Source organism: Staurois parvus, unplaced genomic scaffold (assembly GCF_062004578.1).
Source record: "Staurois parvus isolate SC_StPar_1 unplaced genomic scaffold, SC_StPar_1.0 ptg000198l, whole genome shotgun sequence".
In the NCBI taxonomy this organism is placed as follows: domain Eukaryota; kingdom Metazoa; phylum Chordata; class Amphibia; order Anura; family Ranidae; genus Staurois; species Staurois parvus.
The window spans coordinates 7837124-7864406 of NW_028317994.1; the positions used below are offsets into that span (position 1 = coordinate 7837124).

Sequence of the window (27283 nt, forward strand, 5' to 3'; positions counted from 1 at the left end):
CTACCTGAGCCCGATCTCAATCCAGCGATGTCCACAAAAGCTTCGATTCTCCATGGACTCTCCCTCCTGATTGGCTGAGGCAGCAACAGGAGCCAAGTGAGCCAATCAGAAGAAGAAGGGGCCAAGCCACACTGGCCCTGTGTGAATGGACACGCAGAGCCGCGGCTAGGGAGCACTCCTGCTTGAGTGCCCCCAGAGCAAGCTGCTTGCTCTGGGGGCACTCAGCAGGAGGGGGGAGCCAGAAGTGCCGGCGGGGAACCTGAGAAGAGGATGATCTGGGCTGCTATGTGCAAAACCACTGCATACAGCAGGTAAGTATGACATGTTTGTTATTTTTTTTAAATCTAGAGTTATCAATATTATCACTTTAATATAAAACCAACATATGTATTTAAATACCATCCATACTTCTATCATACTTTTCAAATAAAACTTTTGTAAAGAGCTATTTCAATTACCTGTAACTGGCACCTACCCCTTCATTACCAGTCGAATACGCTCCAACACAGTATCTCCTTGTTTCCGAAGCCTGGACTACATATCCAATGAGATATTGTGTGAGAATTCAAACTGTAATGCTGGGAAAAACTGTCAGTCAGAGGCACCTGGCATGTGGGTGGATCCCAAATTCCCTGCACTTGTCTCATGATCATGAGCTGCTTGTGCATGCGGTGGAATGAGCGGCTGCACATTGCTTAGTAGTCTATATAGGGGAGTGTTCATGCTGCTGTAGTTCGTTAAAGAGCCAGATAAATAAGTTAGCAACTGCAGAAACAAATGTAGGTAAAGACAGAATAAAGAACTGATATACATAAAAGGAAGACAGTGAGAGATAAACAAAGATAGAGACATAAAACCTTGTGATTAGTGCTCTGTTATATTCCATTAATTGCTATGGGTTTAATACCACTTTTGCTAGATTTTTGTTATACATCTAAATTTACAAACGTAACGGTTTTCTTAGCTGTGTCATTGCACTATAAAACCTATTAAATATATAAAATAAAATATATATTAGATATATAAATATAAACTGCTCCCTGTGTCCCTTAGAAGAGAACTTACTTCATCATGTGTATAGAATATTCCTATTTTATTGGTACAAACAGAAAAACTGATATCATTACCTCTTTACATGTTTGGAGTGTTTTGTTTAGTGAGCTGGAAAACAGATTAATTTTATTGAAAGAAAATGAGCTATGTGAGGTTACCTAACTATACCACGCACTAACAGGACCTTCACAACATATACCAATTTTAGACTGCTGACTTGATTGAAAATTGGATTTAATCTAAGTTTCTTTTATTTATTTATAATTCTTGCAGTTAATTATGTATGGTTGAAATGACATCATTCAAAAACTGTTAAGGGATCAAGTCCATATGCCTTGTCATATGGACAAATAGCTATTTTAATCCGTCTCTAGTTAGAACCATTCAATCTCATTAATTTCTGTATGTAGTTAAAACTGGAATATGACCCTTAGCTTTTCTGCATTTTGAAGTCTTTTTCATGAGGATTTTTTAATTTAAAAAAACAAAACAAAAAAACCTGTCATCGTTCAGTCACCGCACAACTCATTCATCAGTGGTCACTGATGCACCTGTTCTTAATTAAAAGCAAATGTCATTTTATTTATTTATGTATATTTAACATCAGTAGTACTTAATTTCCATTATAGTACAGCAATCTCTAGATCTTGGATTAAAAATCTTATATCTGATAAGCCACTAATGACTGCATAAAATATAAAACAAACATCCCAATAATCTCCAAGCTGTGCCCCAGCCAAGCACTCTTCCTCCAGTTCCAGAATATGTCATTATATGCGGATGTACCTATTTAAGCTGTGCTAACACTTGTGTACTGGAATTCTATTCATAACTCCAACCTCAGTAAACATCAGCAAAGTGAACATATGGTTTTCTGCTTGCAGAAAACCAAACAGGTGTCTGCAGTGAGCAGGTGTTACTCTGAATGTTTGAACTTGCCGCCACATCACTAGTTGACTGCCATGACATCCCCCTAACAGGTGGCTAGAGGCACTTGGCTGACCATGTGATGTTTGCTAAGGGAACTTCCAGCATTGGCTGGAGGCTGCAGGCAGGGGAAGATGGGGCTTTTTTTTATTGCTTTGATGAGGAAATTGCCCAAATTCATGTCTCATTAGTGTTTCCTAAAGTCCTTTTGGAAGAGAACAGCAGTTTAATTAAAAGCTCCCATAAAACAGGTTTCCACATACTTTCCCCCCTGCAGCATTCTAGCACATCAGAGTCCATCAGATTTGCCCTAGGCATAGTCAAACAAATATACATCTGGTGCTCCATTTGTGCAAGCTGTCAATACATACTCAATGTCTCACACCAGCTCCCTTTCACCTCCTCTCCAGAGTTCCTTGTTCAGGGATCAGTGTTGATGACTTTTTTATTATTCGCATAAACCACATCACTTTGATGTGGTGCAAAGAAATTTATGGCCATCTAAAGCCCGAGGATGTGCTTTGTATCCTAAAAATAATGTGATCTTGCAATATGAGGTTTAAATGATATCTCTGAATTCAGTCATCTCTAAGTCGCTAAAACAGAGTGGGCTAATTATTTGGCTGCTGTAAATCAATGTTTGTCCCAACAGTGGTACCAGGGTTACCTGTCAGATTTAAATAGGATCCTTTTACTTTTATTAAAAGTAATAATCCCCCTGACCCCTTTTCTTGCTCTCCACTGTTGTAAAATAGAACTGTACAACTCCCACGTTGACAAGTTAATGATGCCTTGTCATGGCCCTGACAAGTGTTGGGCTGTGTTGCAGGCTATTCCTTTGAAAAGTCATGCATATTCCAGGCCAAGCCATTAAGAATTATTGCCATTAGGGGCGCAGTCTTTGAATAAATGCAGACATTTGTTTCTATGGCTAGTCCTGGCATTTGCACGCTTTTTTCACAGAAGGTCACTGGATGTAAAGACTCTGGGCAGGCCATGGCATCAAGACTTTACATTTTTCTGCATGAGATCTTCAGCCCTCTTTTACTTTTTTCTTTTTTGAACCTTTCCATGGCAATGCTGAGTTCTCGCACACAGTCTCTGACCAATAGATCCTACTTTGATCTATGACTATACACTTATTACTCCAATTTTGATCAAGGACATCCACTGCAATAGCACATATACTGATTATTCCAGTGTGAATGACCAATACATTTGGAAGTATCTCCATGGCTATCCTTTCAAAAACACATAGGAAATATTTTCCTAAACCAGACCATATCAGTAACCTTTAGTGTAACTCCACCTCTTTAATGGAGAAGTTTTATTGTAAAACATTACAAATTCATTTTGTTCTGCAGATTGCCCAGATAATGAATTATTTATTTTAGCAAAAATTGAAAATATCCAAAACAGGGAACAATCGTTAGCTAAGAAAAAATATACAAATGAAAGACAGGAAAAGTATTTGCTGTGCACCACTCTTAAGCTGGCCATAGATGGATCAAAATTCATCCAGTTCAACAGTAACAGGACAAATGTCAGCTTATCTATGGCTGTTCCTGTTCATGAGAAGTTAATCTAACGATCATCTTCTCATGAACTTTATTGTTGGAAAATTTTGCTTCGATCAGTGCATGTAGCCAGTCGACTGCAGCGCCAATCAGGGTATTCTGACAGTGAGTAAATACTGCTGTCAGAATACAGTGAAACAGCAGAGAGGATTCCCATATCCATCTCAAATGTGTGGATGGGGGAATCTGTTCAGTTTTCTTCATTCCGCCAGTGAGTTGAATTAAAAAAAACTAAGCCATGTATGCCCTGCTTACGAAAAAAAAATCACCTGCACAACCAAGGAGTATCCATCTTTTGGGGTTTTAAGGAGACTCTATTACTGAGGGAAGGGGTGAAGACTTATGCAGGTATAATGTGCAGGCACTTCTAGCAACCTCCCAAGCTTTGGCGCTTCATTAGGTGACAAAACTTTTCCTATCAGAATGGCCTGAGATTTGGGTGTGGCAGGAGGCTAGTTTTTGTCTCCTTTGCCCAAGTGACAGAGTCTACTCAACTTTAATATGTAATTCATAGATTCCAATATACAATTCATTTTCACCGTATCCCTTGACATTGGTGTCTCCTTAGTTCTGAACTACAGAACAAGACAGTTTCTGACAAAACTAGTTTCTTAAAAATAAAATTTTTGCAAACATTGCAAGAAACAGGACAATGTTAAACCATTGTCATGCACTGACGCTATCCAAACACATGGCAATTGTCCAGCTATTTTAAGCAGCTTTAAAAATGAGTGAACAGATATGCGTAACCCCCCATTTCCTCTGCCATACAAATAAACTGTTAGTGATTTATTTAGAGATGGTTTCAGACCAGTGGTCAGTTTTTAAATGACGGTGATTGTGTAAATGAAATACACTGTACTTTGTTTAGTTTGGGGATAAGAGCTCATTTCCACACACTAGCACGGGCTGTTTATTTAGCAAATTACTTAGATTGTTGTTTTTTTCATTGCACCCAGATGCCTTATAATATTGAGGTGTTCCTTAGACAATCATTAGTGGCAGCATTTGTAAGTTATTATATTGTATTTAGAACAGTCTCAGATTTTAACACTGTTTCAGTAATTAGTTATTATGCGGATCACAGTTCCCTTGTGTTAGCAGACTTTTATTTTAAAACTTGATCCAACAATTACATTCTTTTGGGCATATCTCCACTCTGAATTTGAGAAATCACTTAGTTCCTGAAGTCATTATAAACAGTATCCTGCATGTTATTACAGCACCATTATGCATTAACCCCTTCTTTATTGGGAGTATTTTAGGACTTCATAGCTGTTTATATTTTTTTTCTCGGCTCTGTAAAAAGCTCAAGCTTTGGGAAAAATAAAATGGCTCAGTCTGCCTGTAGACAGCAAGCGGTAGAAGCAGATAAAGCAGTATTAAGGCATCACTGATTTGTCAAAAGATCACTCTCAAAATGTGAAGTTGACTGGCTGGGAGCTTGGATGTTCTAGTTCAGTCAGTAAGGCCATTTATGTTAGTTCATTTATGATCACAAAAGTACATTGAACTTGCACACTTGTTTGAAATCAGAAATTGTTACTGAAGGCTCCTAGCCTTGCAGATCTTCAAAACAACATCATTTTGAAAATGTTTGATATTTTTGCAAGAAGGGCTGCAAAACCCTGCTGCCACCAACTTAGGTACAGTAATTAAAAGGACAGAAAATCAAGTATGGGAAATTCTTACTTGCAGCATTTTTCCTTTCCATACAAACAGTTATATTGACTTGCAGTGTGCCTCTGAGCTTGCTCACAAATCTAGCTTCTTCAGCAAAAGTAATTCTCTAGCACAGCCCCCTTCCTCCTTGCATGTCATAGCCCCTTAACCTTCTGGCAGTGTCTAATTACCATCTGTGCTGGCCAAGCTCCTCCACCTCTCCCCTCCTTACACAACCTTTTATGCAGCCACTTGGGAAGCAAAGGGAAATACTGGGGAACGTCACTTGAGTGAAAGATTTGAGTTAGCTGGGGATGCTAGCATCACATATAACATGGCAATACACTGGCAGCAGGTATATTAGATGTCCACTCAAGGGAAATAACTGGTACACAACATGCTTTAAATACATTGTATGCACATATAGGGGGAATTCATAAAGAGACCCTATAAAATTTTGCCAAGCTGTTGTACTGAAATTGTTGGTGCTTGTGCCCGATTCATGTTCCTGTAAGAGATGGATACATGAATATGTTGAAAACATGCTAGGCACTCCTTTCTCGGTACTCTCCCTCCCTGGCCATTGCACCCATAACACCAACGGGTGCATAGCTGAGGAGTTTTGTAGCTGCTATTCAGTACAATAGTGGCTTTCAAATCTGCCCACTGCCATTAGCTGTCGATCAGTAGTAAGGCGAACCTGATGGGGAACTAGTTTCTCAGTTCCCTATCACGCTTCATTCACAAAATTACTCAAGTTACTTTATTTCCCAAATATGGCCATTGCCATGTTTGTGTAATGACATCACCAGTATCCCAGGCCCCTTTGTTTACATTTAGATTTCAGCCGGAGCATAGAGCCCTGTGTGGGAAGCTGTCATATTTATGACAGCTTCCGGGCACAGGCATGCCCTACATTGACCACTAGCATACTTCTGTATGCCAGCTCAGAGCTGGTCTTAATTACCGCCAGTTTCCTAATCTGAGAAATAGCAGTAATTCTTTAAGAATATGTCACTGCCACAGCTACAGGTTCAGCTACCTCCAGAACAGCGTCATTAAGCACACATTCCCTAGATAGTCTCATAGGAAGATTGCTGCAGAAATGAAGGATGTCCTGTAATACAATATATTTTTTCTTTCCTTTTCACTATTTATCTCTGGTTACTCACATGACATTGGCTTGAAACATTAGTTACCAATATGGACTAGGAAATGATACAATTTAAGAATAAATTCAAGACAGCAAAGGAAAGCAAAGTAAACTACTCTGTTCACACCAGAATGCAGTGCTCTGTGCACATTTCCCACACCGCGTTCAAATCATACTGCAATCCCAAATGCAGATTGCAAATACAGTACAGAACTACGGTCCGGTCCGTTGTGGCTAAAAACGAATGGGCTCAAATTACACTGCACTGAACAATGTGTGAATCGCACAGAAATGCACAGCACAGTCCTGTGTGATTCCTAGTGTGAACCGGCCCTATCACCAATCACATTCAAACTACCAAGCAGATTTTGAATTTGATTGCCAGCTTTGACAAACTTGTTGGTATTGATATTTTTTTGCATCAGGCTTTGTGAACATATCCCTAATATGATATGCTAGCCAGATAGGTAGAATCTGAAGGTAACGACAGTTGGTGCAAGGAGGCAACACAGCAAAGATCACAGGAGTCCCACTATTTAGGTAAGTATACCTTATTATTGAAATGTTCACCTTAGGATTAATAAAAGCCTAAAACATAGGTTCATTATAGAACACTTATGCTAAAGTCGCAGCCCTACTATTGAAAATGTTCATGATAAATGCATTGAAATATATTGGACTTTTTTGATAACATAGTCTACATATTAATTATATGGAATATACATTTGGAACAAGTCAGAAAATAGATTTTATTTTAGGTAGGCTATTAGGGAAAACAATTTTATGATTTGTTTCTATAAGTTATGGCACAGTGTTGGTCTTTGCACTGTGTTGTTAAAAACACTTAAAAGATTGAAAACTACATTTAAAAGAAAATATGAATAAATTTAAATGAGAAAAAAAATGACTGGTTTAGTATAGTGGGTGCCAGATATTTATAATAGTATGGACAGAAAATTCTCTCTGCTGGACTGGTAGGCTTTTGCACCAATGGTGTCTTGGTTAATTCTATTCACTATACTAATAGCTGATGAGTTATGTAAACCTCAGTGATTATAGAATACCAGACATGAAGATTTTGCAAGCTTCTGCCGCTGCTGAACATTTCTTGCAGCAGAGCTCAACCTGAGTAATCAAGCCCTCCTCATTTTTTTTGACATCACATACAGAGTTCACAGGCCAGTCATCCAGAAGCAAGCAGTGGAAAATGGAGGATCCTGGGGCTTCTGACTGTGACTGGCTGAAGATCAAAATGGAAGGTGAGAGCCGAGAAGATTACGATTACTAAAATGTGTATTAAGGGTTTGTTACAAAGTGCAATAAAAATGATGCCAACTGCATGTAAAAACATACAAGTGAATGGAAAATAGCATTTAATAGACTTGATAAAGCAGAACAAAGTACAGCAACAAAAGATGAGGTGAAATAATCTTCAGCAACCAATCAGATTCTTGTTAACCACAGTCAAATCAGTCGAGGAATTCTTTTATGATTGGCTGCTGTAGGCTATTTAAAATGACTTTAAATTATCACATAATCGTGGCACTTGCATTGCCTTAAGCCTAAACTGCAAGCAGAAATTAAAAAATTGTATTCTAGCTATATATGAATTAGCTAAGTATAAGTACTCGAATCCCAGTACCACCCTCCTGTAACCTGCTGAATGCAGCGCTCACACTGAGAGACTGAATGTCAGCATTCTGAGCTATTTGAGGCTCTTTTAAATAACCATACTTCTAAAAATACTTACAAAAGGGGAGAGCACAGGAATTATCTTATTAGTTTGCTGCCACCCCTTCATTTTCATTACCAGGTTTGAATGAGTCCTAGACCAGGTTGCATTGCCAAACTGCAACAAAGTCTTCAGAGAATTCTAGAAGCTGATTATTAGGTCAGATCACAAAACCTGTTGCACAGAGTTACAAACCATTTGATAAGTAAAATTGTTCACACATAAGTATCACATATATTAACTATTTAAGTATTAACTATTAAGTATTTTAACTGTGGGTTTGCCCAAATGTCATCATTTTTAAAGTATACATAAAGTAACATAACAGAAAAACTAAAAGCAGAAAAATAAAACCACTGTCTGAGGCTGTCTTCACACCTATGTGTTGCAGAAACTGTGGTGTGTTCCTGTGCCATTGGGGCAGAATTTTGAATGGCACCTTAACACACCATGTTAGCAAACCTCAATGCAGATGTGTTTCAGTACACCACAATGAAAAGATGTGAACCGTTTGTGCGTTGTGTATAAAAAATGGTTCATGTCTAGTTTGATGTGCATTGTGATGCTTTGGCGGTACTCAAATGAACAGGCCACCTTAATGCACCTCACATTAATGCATAATGTTTTACACATTAATGTGCACACTATGATGTACCACATGTACAGGACAGATGTGAAGAGAGCCAACAAGAGAACTGTTCTACATTCATGCTGGTTTATAGAATTGTATATTTGCCTTGTATATAACTCTGTATTCACTTTAAAAATAAGAGTAACTTGTAATTTTTAAGTATTTTTCTAGCCAGACATAAAATATAACAACTAGTATGACTAGTACATAAATGGTTCACTTTAATGTATAGTGCTTTGAATGAGTACCAAGTACAGCAATTCTTGTTTTTCTGTAAGAATTAATTGCTACATCTTTCATTTGAGTGAAATTCAGTCTTTTATATATTCTTGCTTTTGTAAAGTTCTGTGAACAGCAAAAAGGGACGATTGTGCCTTGTGAACGTATTCTGTTACTGACAGTCTTGTGACAGCCAGGACGGGTACAATATGGCATTCAGTAGAGAAGTATATAGGCCATTAGAACACTTGTCCATTCCAACACACAATAATGGCTGGATGTTTTACCAACAGCAGACCACATACTAAGGGAGATTTGACAGCACTTAATGCAAATATTTGGTTAAACTTTCACTGTTCACCCATATGCATTTTTTTAAACTATTCACTGGTGGCTAAAGAATCTGTTTTGTTCACACTCTCATAATAAAAACATTGACACCTGTACTTTCAGCAGACAAAAGAGCTGATTTATGAAAACCAGAAAAAGTTGAGGCTGGTCCTGTAATAGCTAATCAGCTTCATTGAAGCTGATATACTAAAGGAATAGTATGCATTCACATTTCACACAAATGTTTTAGCTTAGCTGTGTTCACTTTAGTCTAAGAAGTATGTGCAAGCTAAAATCTTGTTTTTTCCACTTCACATGGCTGCTTATTCAAGTGTATAGCTGCAAACTATTGTATATACGAACCCTATTATATATATAAATATACACTTTAGTAACTGCCATTCTCAAGGCCTATTAGTTTAGTAAATCAACTCAAATGTTTTATTTTTGCAGTGTGAATTAAATAATTAAAATGACTATTTCTGTTGCAGCCCTTCTATTTTGTTAGTATTTAAGTCTTTATAAATCAGCCATCACAATGCTATATGGCAGGGGTGGACAATTGTGGCCCTCCAGCTGTTGGTGAACTACAAGTCCCATCATGCCTCTGCCTTTGGGAGTCATGCTTGTAACTGTCAGTTGCAATGCCTAATGGGACTTGTAGTTCTACAACAGCTGGAGGGCCACAGTTGCCCACCCCTGCTATATGGGGATCCACAATAAAAAAAACGATACCTCATACTCAGCTTAAACCTTGTGGGGAATTATTATATTAATCATACTTAAGGTCTCCTCATCAAGGGACTAGCAGGGACCTAACCTTCCCCTACTCTTTCCTACAAAGAGTAATATCTTTTTATATAGGCACTGGCAGTGGTATCTCACTGAAGAAAGACTGTTACCACGTTAATTGAAAAAAGGATCTCTTGGTGGTGAATAATGTTGTACATTATGATATTAATTGATGAAAAATACCCAGAAAGCCTGGGAAGGCACACCTGCTGCAGTGATTATGAGGGGGTCCCACATTTCCATTTGGATATATTGTATATCGTGGAGGTGGCAACAAGAAATGCTACAACCCACAAACCTCAGCAGGAACACCCAAAACTCCCATTTGGGCAGGAAAACACTCAGGAATTACGTGTCAGGAAGAAAAACTTTGCTGGAGTACCCAAGATATAAAAAGTACAGTGGCAGACTCAGCCACCAGCTCTAAGCAAAATAATAAATACAGTGTGCTATTCCAACTAATCAGTGAGTGACATTCAATGCTATTAATATAGGATAGAACACTTTTTTCTACTTACAAACTAAAAAGTAAGGGAGTGAACAGATTCAAGTTTATTTCTTGTTTATTGTCTGTTACCCCACACATTAGATGTTTCTTAACTTTAAATTTTATAGTGCATCTTAGTATCAAAATATGGTAACTGTAAAATTCCACCATAAATGTTATGTTATAATGTGTGACGTGCTAGAGCTGTATGTCATCCTGGTTAGTAATTGTGTTACTGAAATGTTATCTGAAAAACTCTACCAATGCCTATATGCTAACCATGTTGTATTAAAACATAATTTTTTTAATGAAACAAGTCTACATATTAGAGTGTTTCAGTGGGGATAAGTATGGACTTTTTGTGTGGCCTGTCCTCCTCTGCAGTCTAGTGTCACATATGCTCTAAAAGAAGATCAAATATTAGGTTCCGTGAGGTATATAAGCCAAAAGGTATATAAGCTTTCAACACTTTGCTATGTATAGGCTATGCTCTCACCTAATATTATGTACAGAAGGGAGTAGGAGCAGGCATGTAGGGGTTGATGTACTGCAGAGTTTACCTTTACCCATTTCTGTTTTCATTTGAAAGGTTAGAATTAAAAGAAAAGCCCAACTATAGCCATTATTTTTAATAAAACGGGCAAACGTTAGTACTTCTGTCGGGTTTTAAATGCTATCTTGTTTCCATTGGGGAAATGCTTCCAGCTGGAAAGTAGGGCAAAATCAGCAGTAAAATCCTGAGAGCATAAATCTTTCTGTCTCTATTGAACAAAATGTTTAATGGTGTCTGTGTCACCATTGTGGGGGTTTCCAATCACTTCCTCTTCTTTCTGACACCTGTCAAATGCCCAGCATGTGGGAAGGCCTTCTTTTATGTGTGATATACCTCAAACAAATCTCCTAGAGACACTAATAGAAAGTTGTCATAGGTTCCCTTTCATACGCTAATAATACATTTCAGCTAGAGTTGATATTTTATCCCCAAGTGAATTTTTCTATACATTTCAAGGCTACCAAGTTCTGGGCCATAAATGAGCTTCTCTAACACTGTAAGGAAAGTAGGTAAATGCATTGATTGGTAATATTAGTAGTGGTGATACATCAGTTTTCCACTAGACAGGAATTTTCCTTTACAAGCCATTTCTATAACATTCTTCATTTACTAAATCTTGATTACAAATGTCTGTTAACCTAGCAAGCAGTTTACCATCAGTTTAGACTGATAAGATGACCACATTTTAAAATCCATTTAAAAGGTTTTAAGAAATAATTGTACAGAAATCTAAAACATAAGTAGGTTAACATAGGACACTGTGTAAGGATGTATATAAGGCAAGTCATACATGGAGCAAATTTCTTTCTTGCAACCACAGGTCTGTGTTGATGGGGGATTCCCTTCCACTGAGCCATTATATTCTCTCAGCGGAGAAGACAGTGATTATGCTAGCATTAATCATATGTAAAATCTAGCAGGCTGGTTGTACCCAAGTTGATCGATCGATCAACTTGGGTACATTCAGCCTGCCCATACATTGTTCGAATCTTGGCCGGTTCCTGCTGAATTTGCCGAGATTTAAACTGTCTGTGGCCGGCCTAATAGTAGTTGTGTTAGTTGGAATAATAAAAAATAATTTGGGTAAAAAAATATTGTAAAATTAATTACAGATTCTACACTCTCTTAATTTTGTTTTAAAGTTATTTTTATTTTGTACCTTTGAACCTAAACTTAGTAGTTTATATAATCAAGCTGTAACATGTATAGCAAGGGATTGGTTTTAGATATTATGATCTCTTTTGTGATTTGGGTACAATGTTTTAAAACAAGATGCTTCTTCAAGTAGTCCCTACAGAGTATGATAATTGCAAGTGACATGTCCAGTGTGAATATTGGAAACACTCTGGCCATTAAAATTACCCTTCATAAAAATAGAACTCTGCCTATATCAGGATAAGTGTAGAACGTGCTACAGTTCAGGCATTGCCTGGTACAAAGATGTCTGTATGTGGGAAGTCTCATCAGCTTCACATCTTGTCTAAGGAATTTGTATTTCATTACCTGGAAGCAATGCTCACAATGGGTCCCCATCACTTTCAGTACCTTCTTATGAGATGTAGTGTTAGTTGATGTCTTTTATCACTGTCATAGACTCTGTCATTGTTCTGTCATATCATAAATACAATCTGAATTTTTTTACTTTGAGAAATCTGCCTTTGTGTATAATACCATTTTTGTGTGCTCAAGATTAAAATTCATCTTAATCAAGGCAATCATTTGTGAAATGTAGATGGGTGAAAATTTCATTTTAAAATTTTTTTCTTTTATTTTAAGGATGGCAGGTATAACTGTTGTGTGTTTGTTTTCTTTAACTAAGGATTAGTATGTCTAGCTGAAAAAAGCAGCCAAGTATCTGATTTAGTGCTGCCCTGAGTATCTGAGAAATAATGAATAAATGAATTACTCCAACGATACGCCTGTCTGGTATGAAAGGAATGTGATTTTGGTTTAATAGGCTGAAGACAAGCAAACTATTATTGAAGTCTTCATCTAGAGGCTGGTCATTTGTGCTTGTTCGTCTGCTTGTCACAATGAGGTCTAATAACTGAACTAAGTGGGGCACGTAGCAGTGACTAGCAGAATCTGTGCCTAGCAAGCATCAGAAATGTGTGTTGGTTCCAGCGTCAATCTATATTCTATAGTAAGCTACTACCATTTTACAACAGGCAATATTTTAGTTGTACAAATAAGCAAATGTAATCATGTTGAATACACTCCCCTCAGCTGCTTGCATCTTGACACCTTGTTGTATTACTTTAAACAGATATGTCCTCCCCAACTATGAAGAAGCCTGAAAAGCCATTGTTTAGCCCAACATCACCACAGGATTCTTCATCAAGACTGAGCACTTTTCCCCAGCATCATCATCCGGGGATTCCAGGAGTAGGACATAGTGGTAAGGGCAACAAATGTCAAATGCTATCATCTAGTCTAGCCTTCTCAAATTCTGCTGTATGTAAACACAAGGCACCCAAAAGTACAGTTTTGAAGCAGAAGCTGTTGTTGGTAATGATATGAGCTGTTAGTTTTTTTGTGCAAAAAAAGAAGAATGTAGTAGTGAACAACAGATTTGTTGTGCTGGATATTAGTAATAGTATTGTGCCACTTTCAGGCCTATGACCAGGTTTAAATGAGTCATAAGAAACTAACTGAAGACATTGGAAAAGGTGGCTGATATAATCTGCATTGGGTAGGTGCCCGATAAGATTTTGTTGCTGCATCACAAGGTAAAAGGTATGGGGCATAGCAAAAAGGGGAAAAGCTTTACAGACCACTAACCTCACACATAAAACAGTGTCAGGTATAATGTGAAAGTTAGCTCCACTTTGATTGACCTTGGCTGTTGTCTTGTGCAAAGATAGAAATATGGGAGCTGCCATTCCCAACTAGACTTTGATTCCTGTCCTGTATGATAGTTCAAGATAAGTAACTAACATAGCTAATGAATCTTAGATAAAGATGATGACCCCAGCTATTGTATTGGCATTGGAAATGGTAGCTTCCAGGGAGAATGTAGCTTAGAGTACATATCCATGTCTTGATTCTGTTGCTCAGTAGGAAAAAGGTTACTGGGGGATAGTGAGTCTGGCTTCTTTTTTCTGGGCAAACATACTTATTTCAGTAGAAAACTATTAATTTACATATGATATTCTACAGACTATAACAGTAAAGCTTCTGACAAAGTGGCAGAAAATAACTGTTTTTTACTTTTAGTAGAGCCAAAGGTCACATTTTTTAGTGGTTTCTACATGTGTTAACTAATACAGTATGTTTTCTGTGGGTGCCCTCTTTTGTGGTACAGATGGAAAGTCACGGAGTGTTATTGTGTAAATTTGTGCCTGTCATTTTTTAAGGTCATGACAGCATGACTTACTTCAGCTAACCCAGTTCAGGTAGAATGGGTCAAATTATGTTAAACACATGTTTCTATTTAATTAGTATGGGAATATCCAGGCTCAGTTTGCTTCATTAGGTTAACTTCATTTTTCCCCCAGGGCTCTGAGCCAGGATTGATTTTTGGCAAAGTACTGAATATTGCCTTCTTGTGTAACTTAGGCTGATCACCTATGTGAAGCAGTTATCCTTGGATGCTGCCATGGGCATTGTTCACTTAACACAGGCAAGGAGAGCAGTGGACAAGCACGTTAAGTTCTGATTAGGCTGTATGTTGTAAAATATATAAGCTTTTACTCAATTTCACACAAAAATGTACCACTTCTAAATTGGGAATAGCCATCCACAGATATTGTAAGTTTACATTTTCTCTTAATGATAGGTTTGGAACATTGTGAATTTAATACACACATTTAGTAAGAATTCAATAAAAAATTCCAGGAACACATTTTTTAATATAGCTAGTATAAATAATCCAATTCTACATTACTGTAATCCCTTTATGCAGTCACCTTTACAATATAGTTACCAACAGCTATGTATTTTGAAGACCTGCCTAAGCAATTCATTCAGTGTACCTTAATCTATGGAACATGGTGGATGTTTCTAACACATCCAGGTTGTAATATATGTGAGCAATTGTAGTCAATCTGGGCTTTATTGCCTTTAGCAGTACTGTTAACTTAACACTGTTAACATACTTGCAGGAACAGAGCTCCTTGCCCAACCACAAACAGGGGTAGGAAGAGTGAATAAGGTAGCAGACGTTTTATGGGCTATTTTTTTTTATAGTAACAGATGAGTACTATTTGCCATGATTTCAATTAGAAATGGGGTTAAAGTGATACTAAACCTTAAACACATAGCACTGTAAAAATCAGCACTTACCTTGTATATTCTCTATAGATAAGTTTTCCCTCTGAGGCAGACATTTTAGGTGGCACTTGAAGCCACCTCTGCATGTGTGCTCCCAGATGGCTCTGTGGACAAGTTTCTTTATGTCCAAAGATGCTCAGATTGCCCCAGTGGCAAGCCATAACCCTGTTCCTCCTTCCAGCTGCTTATTGACAGCAGTTGGAACCCACACTGTTCTTGCTGTACTGTGCCTATGAAGGACACAAGGAGTGTGCTCTATTACCCTGAGGTTTCAGAGGAGCAGTGCTCAGGACCTGGGGCCAGTGGCAGTTTTCAGGGAGTGTAAGTAAACTTCTGGGCACAAATGTTATGGAAAAATATACTGGGTAATGTTGCATTGCTTGACATTAAAAAGCAGAGGGATTAATGCTTCTTTCAACTGTGAAGATGGAAAAAACTTGCGGGTCAACTGGGGTTTGAGATTATAATTTTCACATGGAATTCTCCTTTAATCAACTATGGAGAAAGCAAACAGCACTATCCCCAGGATTCAAATGTTTTATGTGTCTTAAAGGAAACCTGTGTTAGGCGACCTATGTGGTGAAAAATATGGAGGTCATCATTGCTTTTGTCTGAGGACAAAGCTGCTGATCTTTAGGTCTCATTCACACAGCTGTAAAAAATGCATTTTCAAGCGTTTTTTTATTTACGGATCTGAACACAGCTGCACTGTTTGGCATGGAGACATTCTACTAGGTGTGGAAACATTCACTGCGTTCAGATAACACAAACTCCAACAATCTGCATCTGAGGATGTGTATGTATTCTGGTATTAAAAAAAAAAAAAATAGGACAATTTTATGTATTTATAAAACAGTGGATGTAAAAGAAAGTATAATTTATGCAGGAAGGGCATCAGTAAAATGTTTACATCTGTGTGTATGTAGCCTTATACCTGATCCAGGTCAATGACTTAGCGTGTATTGAAATCATCAAAATAGCAAAACAGACAGATGAATAATGTTTTTTTGAGGAGGTCAGGGAGTGTAGACACTCTTTCTTTTCTTAGCACAGTCTCCTTTAAGCAGCCATTGTGACTTTCTGTGAATGCCAATACGATAATGCAAGGAGGCTAGGAGGAGCCAAGCAATTAAAAAAAACTTTGGCTGCAGTTCATTATTTAGAAAATGTGAAATTTGGTAACAAACTTCAGATGTGCAGGGAAATGTGTTCTTGTTGCGAATACCAACCATTTATTGAAAACTGGTATACAAGCATGTATTAGGGCTACCTGAACAGTACTTCTTGTTGAGGGCAAAGATGAGGATGCACAGACAGTTTATCTTTCCTGAATTTATCATCTGAGTATCACAGATGCTGTGCCTGCTGCTGACTGACAAACTGACACAGCCATCAACCCTTTTAGATCAAGTCATTACCATAACACTATATCAAAGACTGTAACGAAGCTCAAATTATGGAAATTATCGTTACCAGGCAAATCAAATCAGCTTATATGCTTAAAAAAGGAGCAGGACCAAATGTTTCGTTTGGTTAGGATGTGATTTGTTTTACTTGCCTTATATTGATTCTCCTTTATCATAAAACACAATCTGGCAAGGAGTCCTGTTCCTTTCTTATAAATGTATTCTCCGACCAAATTAATTAAATAAATATTGATATTGCACAAACCCTTTGCCATCTCTATACAATGAAAATAGACAGACTGTTTTTTTCTTGGTTAATACTCTGTCTGTTTTCTTTTTTTTCTGAGTAAAACTTGTGTTGTTCCTCTGGTAATTAAATACCTCTGGATAAGTGGTTGTTAGGTGGATAGGTTAGAGTATTCAGTGAAAGTTAGCAGTATTTAAAGGAAACTTTTGTATGTGTTTAGAGAGTTTGTAATTTAAAATAGTTTTGTAACATTTACTATTTACAGTGTTTTTTTTCTTCATTTTGGACAGCATGAAGAGGGATTCTAACCCCCACTAGGCTTTTATTGCTGTCCTTATCTCCGTTAGGAAGATTCATCTTCTGTATTTTTCCTGGCACCCGTTGTCCCTGTGACTGAAAGGGATATCCAAATGATTTTGTTGTCAGAAAAACACGAATAGAGGGGAAATGTTCCAATGAACACACTTGTTCTGATGATCACTGTAAACAAGTGGGGTTCCTTCACTTTGAAGGGATTTCTTTACAATTTCTGTTGTGTCTACAGGGCAGAAGTGAAGGGAAATCTCCCACAAAGAGGAAAAAAAAAATCTGACAAGATTTAACAATTCCCTACTATGTTAAAAAAAACTGACTTTAGCTACAGTTTCTTTATTTATGTTACTTATGATGCAACTGTCACATTTTACTTATTATAGATATTACTATTTTTACATGTTTTCTTTTTTAAAGATTCCCTTTTCTATTTCCTGTATATCAGGACACTCAGGACACTTGATTAGCACACCTGCTTAAAGGAAACTCAATGGTTTAGAATACTGATTACCTGGCTGTTGTTAATTTAGTATACATATTTCTGTTTCATGGACCTAAAACAATTTTACATGTAGCCTCCCATAAGCTTTGCAGGTATGCAGTGTCCCTTTGCAGCCAAAACTCATTAGGAGTTAACGATGACTTATTTCCCAGTGTGATGTAAAGGATCACAAATATGTGGGTTTTGTTATCTTTCAAGACTCTAGAGAAAATACTTAACCAGTGAAATATGTTTTCTTTCTGGGAATAATGCTTTTATTTCAAGCAGTGCTAAATCAGAGAATGGTGTAATTCCTGAAAGCTAAACAAGACTTTGAGCAGCCTGATATGGGAAAGTTGGACTGTTAGTTCTCAAGGGACGTCTGGTATTTAGGCTTCATCTAAGTTTCTAGTACAGCAGGGAAAGTAATCAAAAAAATATTTCAGATATAAGTACAGCATTCGTAGAGATTGTTTTCTTGAATTCAGGTGCTTCTTTCCTTCATAATCCTGAAAAAACGTGAAAATAATTTAACAGTAATGTTCTTCTTTTTCTTTTGTTTGACCAGTCATCTCAACTAGGACTTCACCCTCCCCTCTGCCATTTGCAACGCAAGCTATACTTCCTCCGGCCCCAAGTTCCTACTTTTCTCATCCAACAATCCGATATCCTCCACACCTGAATCCTCAGGATGCCCTGAAGAACTATGTTCCTTCTTATGACCCGTCCAGTCCACAAACAAGCCAGGTAATGAAAATGGCAGTTATAAATATCAATCATCAACCCCAATGAATGCATAAAATTAGATGTACAAGTAGTGTTTCAGTAGAAAGACTTTACACAAATAACTAATAGAAAATAAATGTAAGGTTTATCAATTGGAATGTGTCATTTGTCTGATTGTCTACAGCCAAGGAATGAGCCATGGACTTAACATTAACAGACAGTGTTCACATGTTTCCATATGATAAAATAAAGATCACGAGACTTTATGTTAACCAAAAGGTATGAAGGTGTAATACATTACATTAGAAAAGGAAATACTTTGTTATGTCAGTATATACTTAATTTAAATATTAATTAATAGATATTTCACCTTTTTGTTTAGATGTAGTTTTAAAGCAGATCTTTCAGTGACTTCACAAGTCTTCATGCATAAGTAGCTGACATATCATATACAACAGTATAATTTTCCAAAAAAGCTGTAGTTTTTGCTATCACAAAGCAACAATTGAAGTGATTTTGCATAGACTGATAAGATGCCATCAGTCATAATTCAGTTCTGCAATAGGGAATATTTAGTATGTTTCAGACGTTAGTGAACAGACCCTGGAACTGCACAGGTGTTACATATCTGAGTCAGCATCTCACTTCTGGAGATAGATGATAACTATAGATGAGCTTGGGTTCAATCTGAACCCGGAAGTTAGGTGTCTTTGCTGGGTCACAGAGCTGTAGGCAGGAGATTCTCCACCCTACACCTACACATATTCAAAGGGGCAGGGATGCTTGCGACATCACTCTCCTAATATGGTCACATGGCTATATCAGGACAGTAACATTGGCCTAATATGCCTACATTATGTCGTGAGCATCTCTGAACCTTCACGTACGTTAGCTGCAGAGTAGGGAATCTCCAACCCACAGCTTATTGGCCCAGTAATGACAGCTAACTTCTAGATTTGAGGGAACTTGGGTTTGGATTGAATCCAAGTATAAACCCAAGCTCATAACTAAAGCTAACCCTGGATAATATTAAACAAAATGGTTCTTTTCTTCAGGAGAGAACAACAGATACATGCATTTTCAGGGGGAAATACTGTGGCCTCTGTATAAGATAATAACTACTTGTAAGTGCTAAGCTTACACATTGCTTAGCTTGCATGTACTTAACATTTAAAATATATCTAATACTAGGTCCACATTAACAGTAAAGGCAAAGTAAAATATCAGTCAAAACACCTACATTGGAATTATCTTGATTATTGTAGTATTATCTGGATATTGGTTTTAGCTGTGGTATACATTTTGACATGTGACATTTACTTGCATTAAATGCCATTTAATCCCTAAGCAGAGATACTTTCAAACAGTCAAGATTTTGTCAGGACTGTCCTGGATGTTGTAATGCAAAGAGGATGCATTTAAAATTATTTTGGTTTCTGAACAGTTTCCGTTTGTTAGGGTGAGAGATAATCTTTGTTAGGTGGTATGCTTAAAGTGAATCTGTAAGACATTGTACATGCTTACGTCCATGGAACGGCGCCATTCTGCGGTACCCAAAAATCTCCATAGACACCTCACCATGTATGGAGGGCTAATATTATCTACAAATGCATTAGGAAGATTCCCCCCTATTTCCTGTCCTTTTGACAGTTGTTACCTATTCAGAAAATGAAAGAGAATTAAAAATGTTAAAGTTGTCCCTAGAACAGGAGGTAAAGGTAAATTTCACTCTATAGAGCCACCTGTTATCATGAATAGCATAGAATTTGAATTTCCCCTTCGCTTTCTCTCACAATGTCAATTGTCCTTCATTTTGATACATTTCCTTTCACTTCCTGTCAAGTCTCTGAGCAGAGGTGTTGACCCTTCTCTACTGTATCCAGAACTAGGAAAAATGATTTGTCGGGAGTTAATTTTAAAACTGATGTGTTCACACATTGTCCATCAAGTCAGTTATAGTGTAAGGTATAGCTGACTGTTGAAACAATAAACTTTTAGTATGTGATGAAAATAAAAAAATGTTTATTTGTATAAACACTTTTGTATTAAGATTTGTCTCCTCCCCGACCATAGATATTATTTTTCAAAATGTAATGTTAATACTAGCCTTCCTTGTTAAAATTCAATTATAATATTCCATATGGTAAGAAATACATGCATTTCCCTTGCACACGATTTAAATATACAAAGAGAACACAGGTCCACCTTATTTACTAACTTTCACTTTGTGAAATGAACATGTACTTTTCAAATGAATGTTTACTTTGCTAAGTGAACACCAAATTAAGTCCCGTGTCTCAGTTCTAGAAAAAAATGCTTTACAAATATGGTAATATCCCTTGAGACTTTTTTGTTAAAGTTTTGGCTATTCAAAACCATGCAATTGCTTATGGGCTAAATTTTCAGTTTTTATGTACTTATTTTTAGGTAATATATTGTGTTCCTTGGTTATATTTACAGTCTGAGACTGCTTTCTTAAAGGAGAGTTCTGTCTAAAAAAGCATGAAATCATCATGACTATTCTCACATTTTTTCTTTCTTTTGAGAGTTATGGAAGTACAAAGGTAAATAAAAAATGCCTTCACAATGGTTTCACAATGCACCAGTCAGTCATTTTAAACAAGTCCTACAAGAGGTACCACAAGAAATCCACTATTAAAAATACTCTTCTTTACCCTTATTGATCTAGTTTTTAATGTGTTATTAAGCTTTCAACCTGTTTTGTACATAGCGCACCCCCACAGTTAAAGGAGAAGTTTGGCTATGCTTCTCCTTGGGATCACAGGAGTGCAGTTCGTTCTGGACTCCTGTGACCCGTTTTCAGCTGACACCAGGCTGAATTCTGTTGGCTGATGTCACAGAGCTGGTCCAGGCTCTGAAAAGATTCCGACCATATGGACGGGATCCACCCAGAAGCCTGGATCGGTTCCTGGCTCAGCCTCTCAGTGATCTATCAAGAGCCCAAAGCAGCCGCTCCCGCCCCTGCCCCCTCCACAGCCCTGTTCTCCAGTGATTGCTGGAGGGGCAGAGCAGAGAGTTACTGACTGACAGTCACTAGCTCTCTGCTCACAGAACACTGAGAACTGAGCAATCAGTGGTCTTTGATCACTATGTTCTCAGTCTTAGAGCCAGCGGGGGCACGGATGCAGCATCGGATGATGCTGCATATACCTAGGTGAGTATATATATATATATATATATATTTTTTTTTTTTTTTGTTAACCCATACTTCTCTTCTAATCCTAATTCACTTATTGGACAGCAGGGCTAAGATGGGGCTTAGCTCTGTAGCGGGGAAAAATGGAGTCTTAAAGCTTAAAATCTCAAGTTTTAAACAGCAAAAATACGACTTCACTATATATAACTGTTTTATGGGCTTCTGATGGTTTGGTAAGAACTCATAAGTCACTTCTATTATTTCTTTATTTGAAATCACAGTTTTTCTTATAGTGTTTTAGGAATAAGACTGACAGTTAGGGGTCACTTATTACTACGCAAAGCACTTCTTGGTTTTCAGGCATGCGTTTTGTAATAAATGGCTAAACATTTGGTAGCTCAACAAATCCTTACCATATCACCACTTCAAACTGAGTTCAGATGGACAGATTAAGATACATATTTGATGAAGCCCTTGTTTCTTTAAGTGGCTAAGAAAGCTGAAAGCCCTTTAGGTGCTCATTAGTTATTACACACATAACGTGTTCATAATTTTTGAAAAATGGAAAACTAATTTTATATTTTGGCAGGTGTATGTTATGGGAGTGATTTTGCATGTTTCACTATTGCAGAAGTGCCTGTGTTCCATTTGAACTCACAATTATTTTTGAAGAAATTTAAACACAATACACTGCTCAAAAAAATAAAGGAACACTTTGAAAACACTTAAGATCTCAACGGGGAAAAATATCATGCTGGATACTGTATCTATACTGTCTATACTATATATATCTATACTGATATGGACTGGGTAATGTGTTAGGAATGTAAGTATGCCCCATCGTTTGATAAAAATGAAAATGATCAACCTACAGAGGACTGAATTCAAAGACACCTCGAAAATCATAGTGAAAAAATGATGCAGCAGGCTAGTCCATTTTTCTAAAATTTCATTGCTGCAACTCAAAATGGTACTCAGTAGTTTGTATGGCCTCCATGTTCTTGTATGCATGCCTGACAACATCGAGGCATGCTCCTAATGAGGCATCACTGAGCTCCTGGAGAGTCTGAGGTGCCTCTTGGCGGCATCGCATGGACTGAAACATGAAATCCCAGAGGTGTTCTATTGCATTTAGGTCATGCGAGCATGGGGGCCATTCAATGGTATCAATTCCTTCATCCTCCAGGAACTGCCTGCATACTCTAGCCACATGAGACGGGGCATTGTTGTGCACCAGGAGGAACCCAGGACCCACTGCATCAGCGTAGGGTCTGACCATGGGTCCAAGGATTTCATCCCGATACCTAATAGCAGTCAGGGTGCCATTGTCTAGCCTGTAGAGGTCTGTGTGTCCCTCCATGGATATGTCTCCCCAAACCATCACTGACCCACCACCAAAACGGTCATGCTGAATGATGCTACATGCAGCTTCTCCAGACCCTTTCACATCTGTTAGATGTGCTCAGGCTGAACCTGCTCTCATCTGTAAAAAGCACAGGGCACCAGTGGTTGACCTGCCAATTCTGGTGTTCAATGGCAAATGCCAGTCGAGCTCTATGGTGCCGGGCAATGAGCACAGGGTCCACTAGAGGACATCGGGCCCTCAGGCTACCCTCATGAAGTCTGTTTCTGATTGTTTGGTCAGAGACATTCTCACCAGTGGCCTGCTGGAGGTCATTTTGTAGGGCTTTGACACTGCCCTGTCCAGCTCTCCTAGAGTAGCTGCTCGTCTCCTGGAATCTCCTCCATGCTCTTGATACTATGCTGGGAGACACAGCAAACCTTATGGCAATATGCCATCCTGGAGGAGTTGGACTGCCTGTGCAACCTCTGTAGGGACCAGGTATCACCTCATGCTACTAGTAGTGACACTGACCCTAGCCAAATTCAAAATGAGTGAAAAACAGAAAGGATGAGTAGGGGAAAAAATGTCAGTGGCCTCCACTTGTAAAACCATTCCTTTTTGGGGTTCGTTTCATTGTTGTCCATCTAGTGCACCTGTTGATAATTTCATTAACACGAAAGCAGCTGAAACTGATTAACAACCCCCTCTGCTACTTAACTGACCAGATCAATATCCCAGGAGTGTAATTGTCTTGATGCTATACTCTGATTGAGAAGTCTTCCTTTAATTTTTTTGAGCAGTGTAGCAACAGCTTCTGCACGTGATTGCACATTTGAAGTAAACTTGGGTTCATGACACCAAAAGTTAAAGATAAGTTCACCTTTCTGAACATGTTACACCCATATTTAGGGTTTAACATGTAACATGTTCAGCATCAGACCCCTCTCCCCCTGATTCCCCCCCTTCTTGTGGCAGTGAGCCAAGGATCTTCTCCACATACTCACTGCCACAATTCAAAGAGAGCATGGCTGTGCAGGGCTCCGCCTACACGACCACATCATTCATTTGCAGAACCCTGTGAATCATTGCCTTTGCGGCTGTCATCTTGTAGTTCTCAATGAACTACCATGGCACTGTTGAGTGCTGTGGTAGTTTATTGATTCTTCCTGTAAGTGTAAAACTGCCTGCTCGTACGATGTATGGGCAGACAGCTTGCACTGACGGTCTGCAGGAGACCTGCATGGCATCAGCGACCTGCTGATTGCTGGTGATATGTTTTCCAGGATCTTAAAACAAAAAATAGTAAATGCACATTTATTTACCTTTAGTCTTTAAAGCAAAAGTTTTGCTTTAAAGTGTATTTTAAGTACATACCTTGTGGTGCTTCCTGTTATGTAGGATTCCCCTTTTTTTAGTTTTGTTTAGAGTGGACTTATAACTCTACCCTTTCTATTAGTTGGGATGCTTTTTAAAGCTGACGGTGAAACAAAACATTTTCAAATGACAATGACAACATTCTAAGATAGGTTTGCCCTCACTTTACTTTGGGTTGTGTCTCTAAAGTAGGTATGGAATGAAGGGAAATTTCTTCAGTGGTACATAGAGCTCATAAAAAAATGCTCATTTTAATCTGTTGCTTTAAAAAAGTGCACATATAAAACCAAGCTTCTGAGCCCTCCCTCCTGCTGGGTGCCCTCAGAGCAAGTAGCTTCCTGTGGGGGCACCCATGCAGGCTCGCTGTTGAGCCGCTGCTCTGTGTGTCCATTCACACACAGTGCCACGACTCGGCCCCCGCCCCTTCTCTCTCTTCATTGACGCACTTGCTGTGATTGACAGCAGCGGGAACCAATGGCTCCTGCTGCTGTCAGCTAGTGAGGAGGGAGAGTTCCCGCTCTTGCACGTCGCTGGATCCTGAAAGGGCTCAGGTAAGTATTGAAGGGGGGGGGGGGGGCTTCTGCAGATAGAAGGGTTTTTTTTCCTTCATGCATAGAATGCATAAATGTACAAAACCTTTAGTCTTTACAACCACTTTAAGCATCTGATAAGTCATCCTTTTCAGAAAGTCGCAATGCATGCTGGTTCTACTGAGAAATATTTCTAAGCTAGCTAAAATATCCTTTAATTTATTAAGCATTATAAATTAAATTTACAGCCAGCTGTAGGGAGTAGAAAGTGTTATGTTTTCAGTCTTTATTCACTCCCCTGAGGGCTATATAGATGGTGGAATCATCCATAGTCTTTCTTTTTAGTATTTGATGTTAACCATGGGTTTTGTACAGCTGTTAAAGCAGCACCAATAAGCAGAGATCAGATAAACAATCCTGCACTCCTCATACACCAAGGATATGTGAATGTTTAAATTCATGTTCTGTAAGTTCACTGATTGCCTTAAACAAAATAAAGTTATTAGAGCCCACATTTGTACAGAACACGTATCCCTGTTATAACAAATATGTCTACATGTGAAATTGTGAGCAGCTGGAAACCCTCATACAATCTTTCTAATTTGGAGAGCTGACTTGTGCTGTACATAACAAGAAGCTTGTATAGTGGTTTGTCTGAATTGTTCAAGTCATTGCTTGGGTTCCACTCGGTTTTGGCGACTGATCACACAACAGTGTCTGCACACTAATGAACCTACCACATCACTTCAGATGGCTAGTTGGGTTCATGGGCAATTTCTGTATTTTCAATGTAGTCTTAACTGGTTGATGAAGACTATCAGAAACCTTATCTGAAAACTGGAGGTCACAGTAACCCAGGAAGTAGTAGTAAGCCATTCTTCAGAAGATGCTCTGAACTAACCCGTACTAATAAAAAGCCAGTGCTGCATTATGTAGTATTTATTCCAAAGCTGGGTATACACTAGTAGATTTTCCAACACAATTTTTTATTTTAAAGACGCTTTTTCAATTTTATAATCATTATTGGGGTTAAATCAACCTTCTCTTTTGAACACAGTGACAAAAAGGTGCAAAAAGCAGGATGGAAATTTTCTTTTTTGCGCAAACAAGATTCTAACAGTGCCTGTGGTTTTCATTTGGCAAAGTCCATTCACGCCAAAATCAAATGTTAAAAGCAAACTAAATTTTGAACTACTTTTGAATGACTTCAAAAGAAATCGTCAAGCCATTGAATGTACTGAGAATTATGGTATGAATGTTCATAAAAATATTTGTTCGAGAATTTGTTAGAAAATTTACCAGTGCATACCCAGCTTTAGAGATGCAGTGCTATCCTTGGGAGTATAGTCAATAAAGTTATAATGTTATTATGTTGTATCTAAGAATTGCCCCTAGATAAGAATGGCCTGTGATCAGCTGCTGAGTTAACGACACCCAGTCTGCAGAAAGCAATGTTTAAAAATGTAAACACGTTCATTAAAATTTCATATAAGATTTAATATGTTATTGTAACTTCAGAAGTCATTTTTAATCTGTTTGTATTTGCAGCTTTCATTAAAAAATACTTTGTGATCCTGCTGTTAAGGGGCTTGTGCAGACACTTTCTGTTATAGGGTGACAACTCTCTGTCCCTATCTCACAGTTGCTGCTCATGCATTGATAAACTTCAAATCTACAATTGACCACTGAAACACACAATACACAGGCATGGTCCACTGTTGTCATCAGGAAACCTGCCCTGAGAAATTCCATGTAGCCATCGCTGGAGTGTATGCATGTAGTCAGGAAATGCTTGCAGAAGATCAGCAGTACTGACTTGCATTAAAATTGAAATAAAGGTTAAAAAAGGATCATATGGCGTTTACATCTACTTTTGTTGTCTTTGTACCATTTGAAAATGTTCCTTCATTTTTCATCCCAGAGATACAGCAGGATGTTAGAGGAAATCTTCCACACTGATGGAAATTCTCTTCTTAGACAATTGTTTCTAGAACAGATATCCTCACTGGAAGATTTCCTCTTATCTCTCAGTCTGTTGGAAATGTTGGAGTTCCATTGTTTTCTTTCTCTGTGACAAAGGTCACCATTACAAATAGAGGGGTAAATCTACCCAATGTGGACACGAGCAGTAGTGAAAACTTGACAGAGGGCATAAAGCCGGCAATAGATGGATTGAATCTCATAAGGTTCAGCAGGAACCTTCCAAGATTTGATCCATTTATGGGCAGGCTGACTGTACCCAAGTCGATCCATCTGCCAGCTGGGAAGGCTCCCTGCCCCCACCCCCACCACCATCGCCAGCAAAACACAATAGCGC

At 38.2% G+C, this 27283-nt stretch overlaps 1 protein-coding gene across 7 annotated transcripts in view; it reads left to right on the forward strand.

The window, feature by feature from the left end:
- The window catches only part of NFIB (nuclear factor I B), a 287809-nt gene that overhangs the window by 194069 nt on the left and 66457 nt on the right, over window positions 1-27283 (forward strand). For 6 of the 7 annotated variants that reach the window (XM_089678082.1, XM_089678083.1, XM_089678079.1 and 3 more), the window contains 3 exons: window positions 7542-7631; window positions 13383-13514; window positions 18403-18581. In XM_089678082.1, the coding sequence (XP_089534208.1) occupies window positions 7542-7631; window positions 13383-13514; window positions 18403-18581 (401 nt within the window). The remainder of the gene's footprint in view (window positions 1-7541; window positions 7632-13382; window positions 13515-18402; window positions 18582-27283) is intronic. The other variant, XM_089678084.1, reaches the window with a different exon arrangement.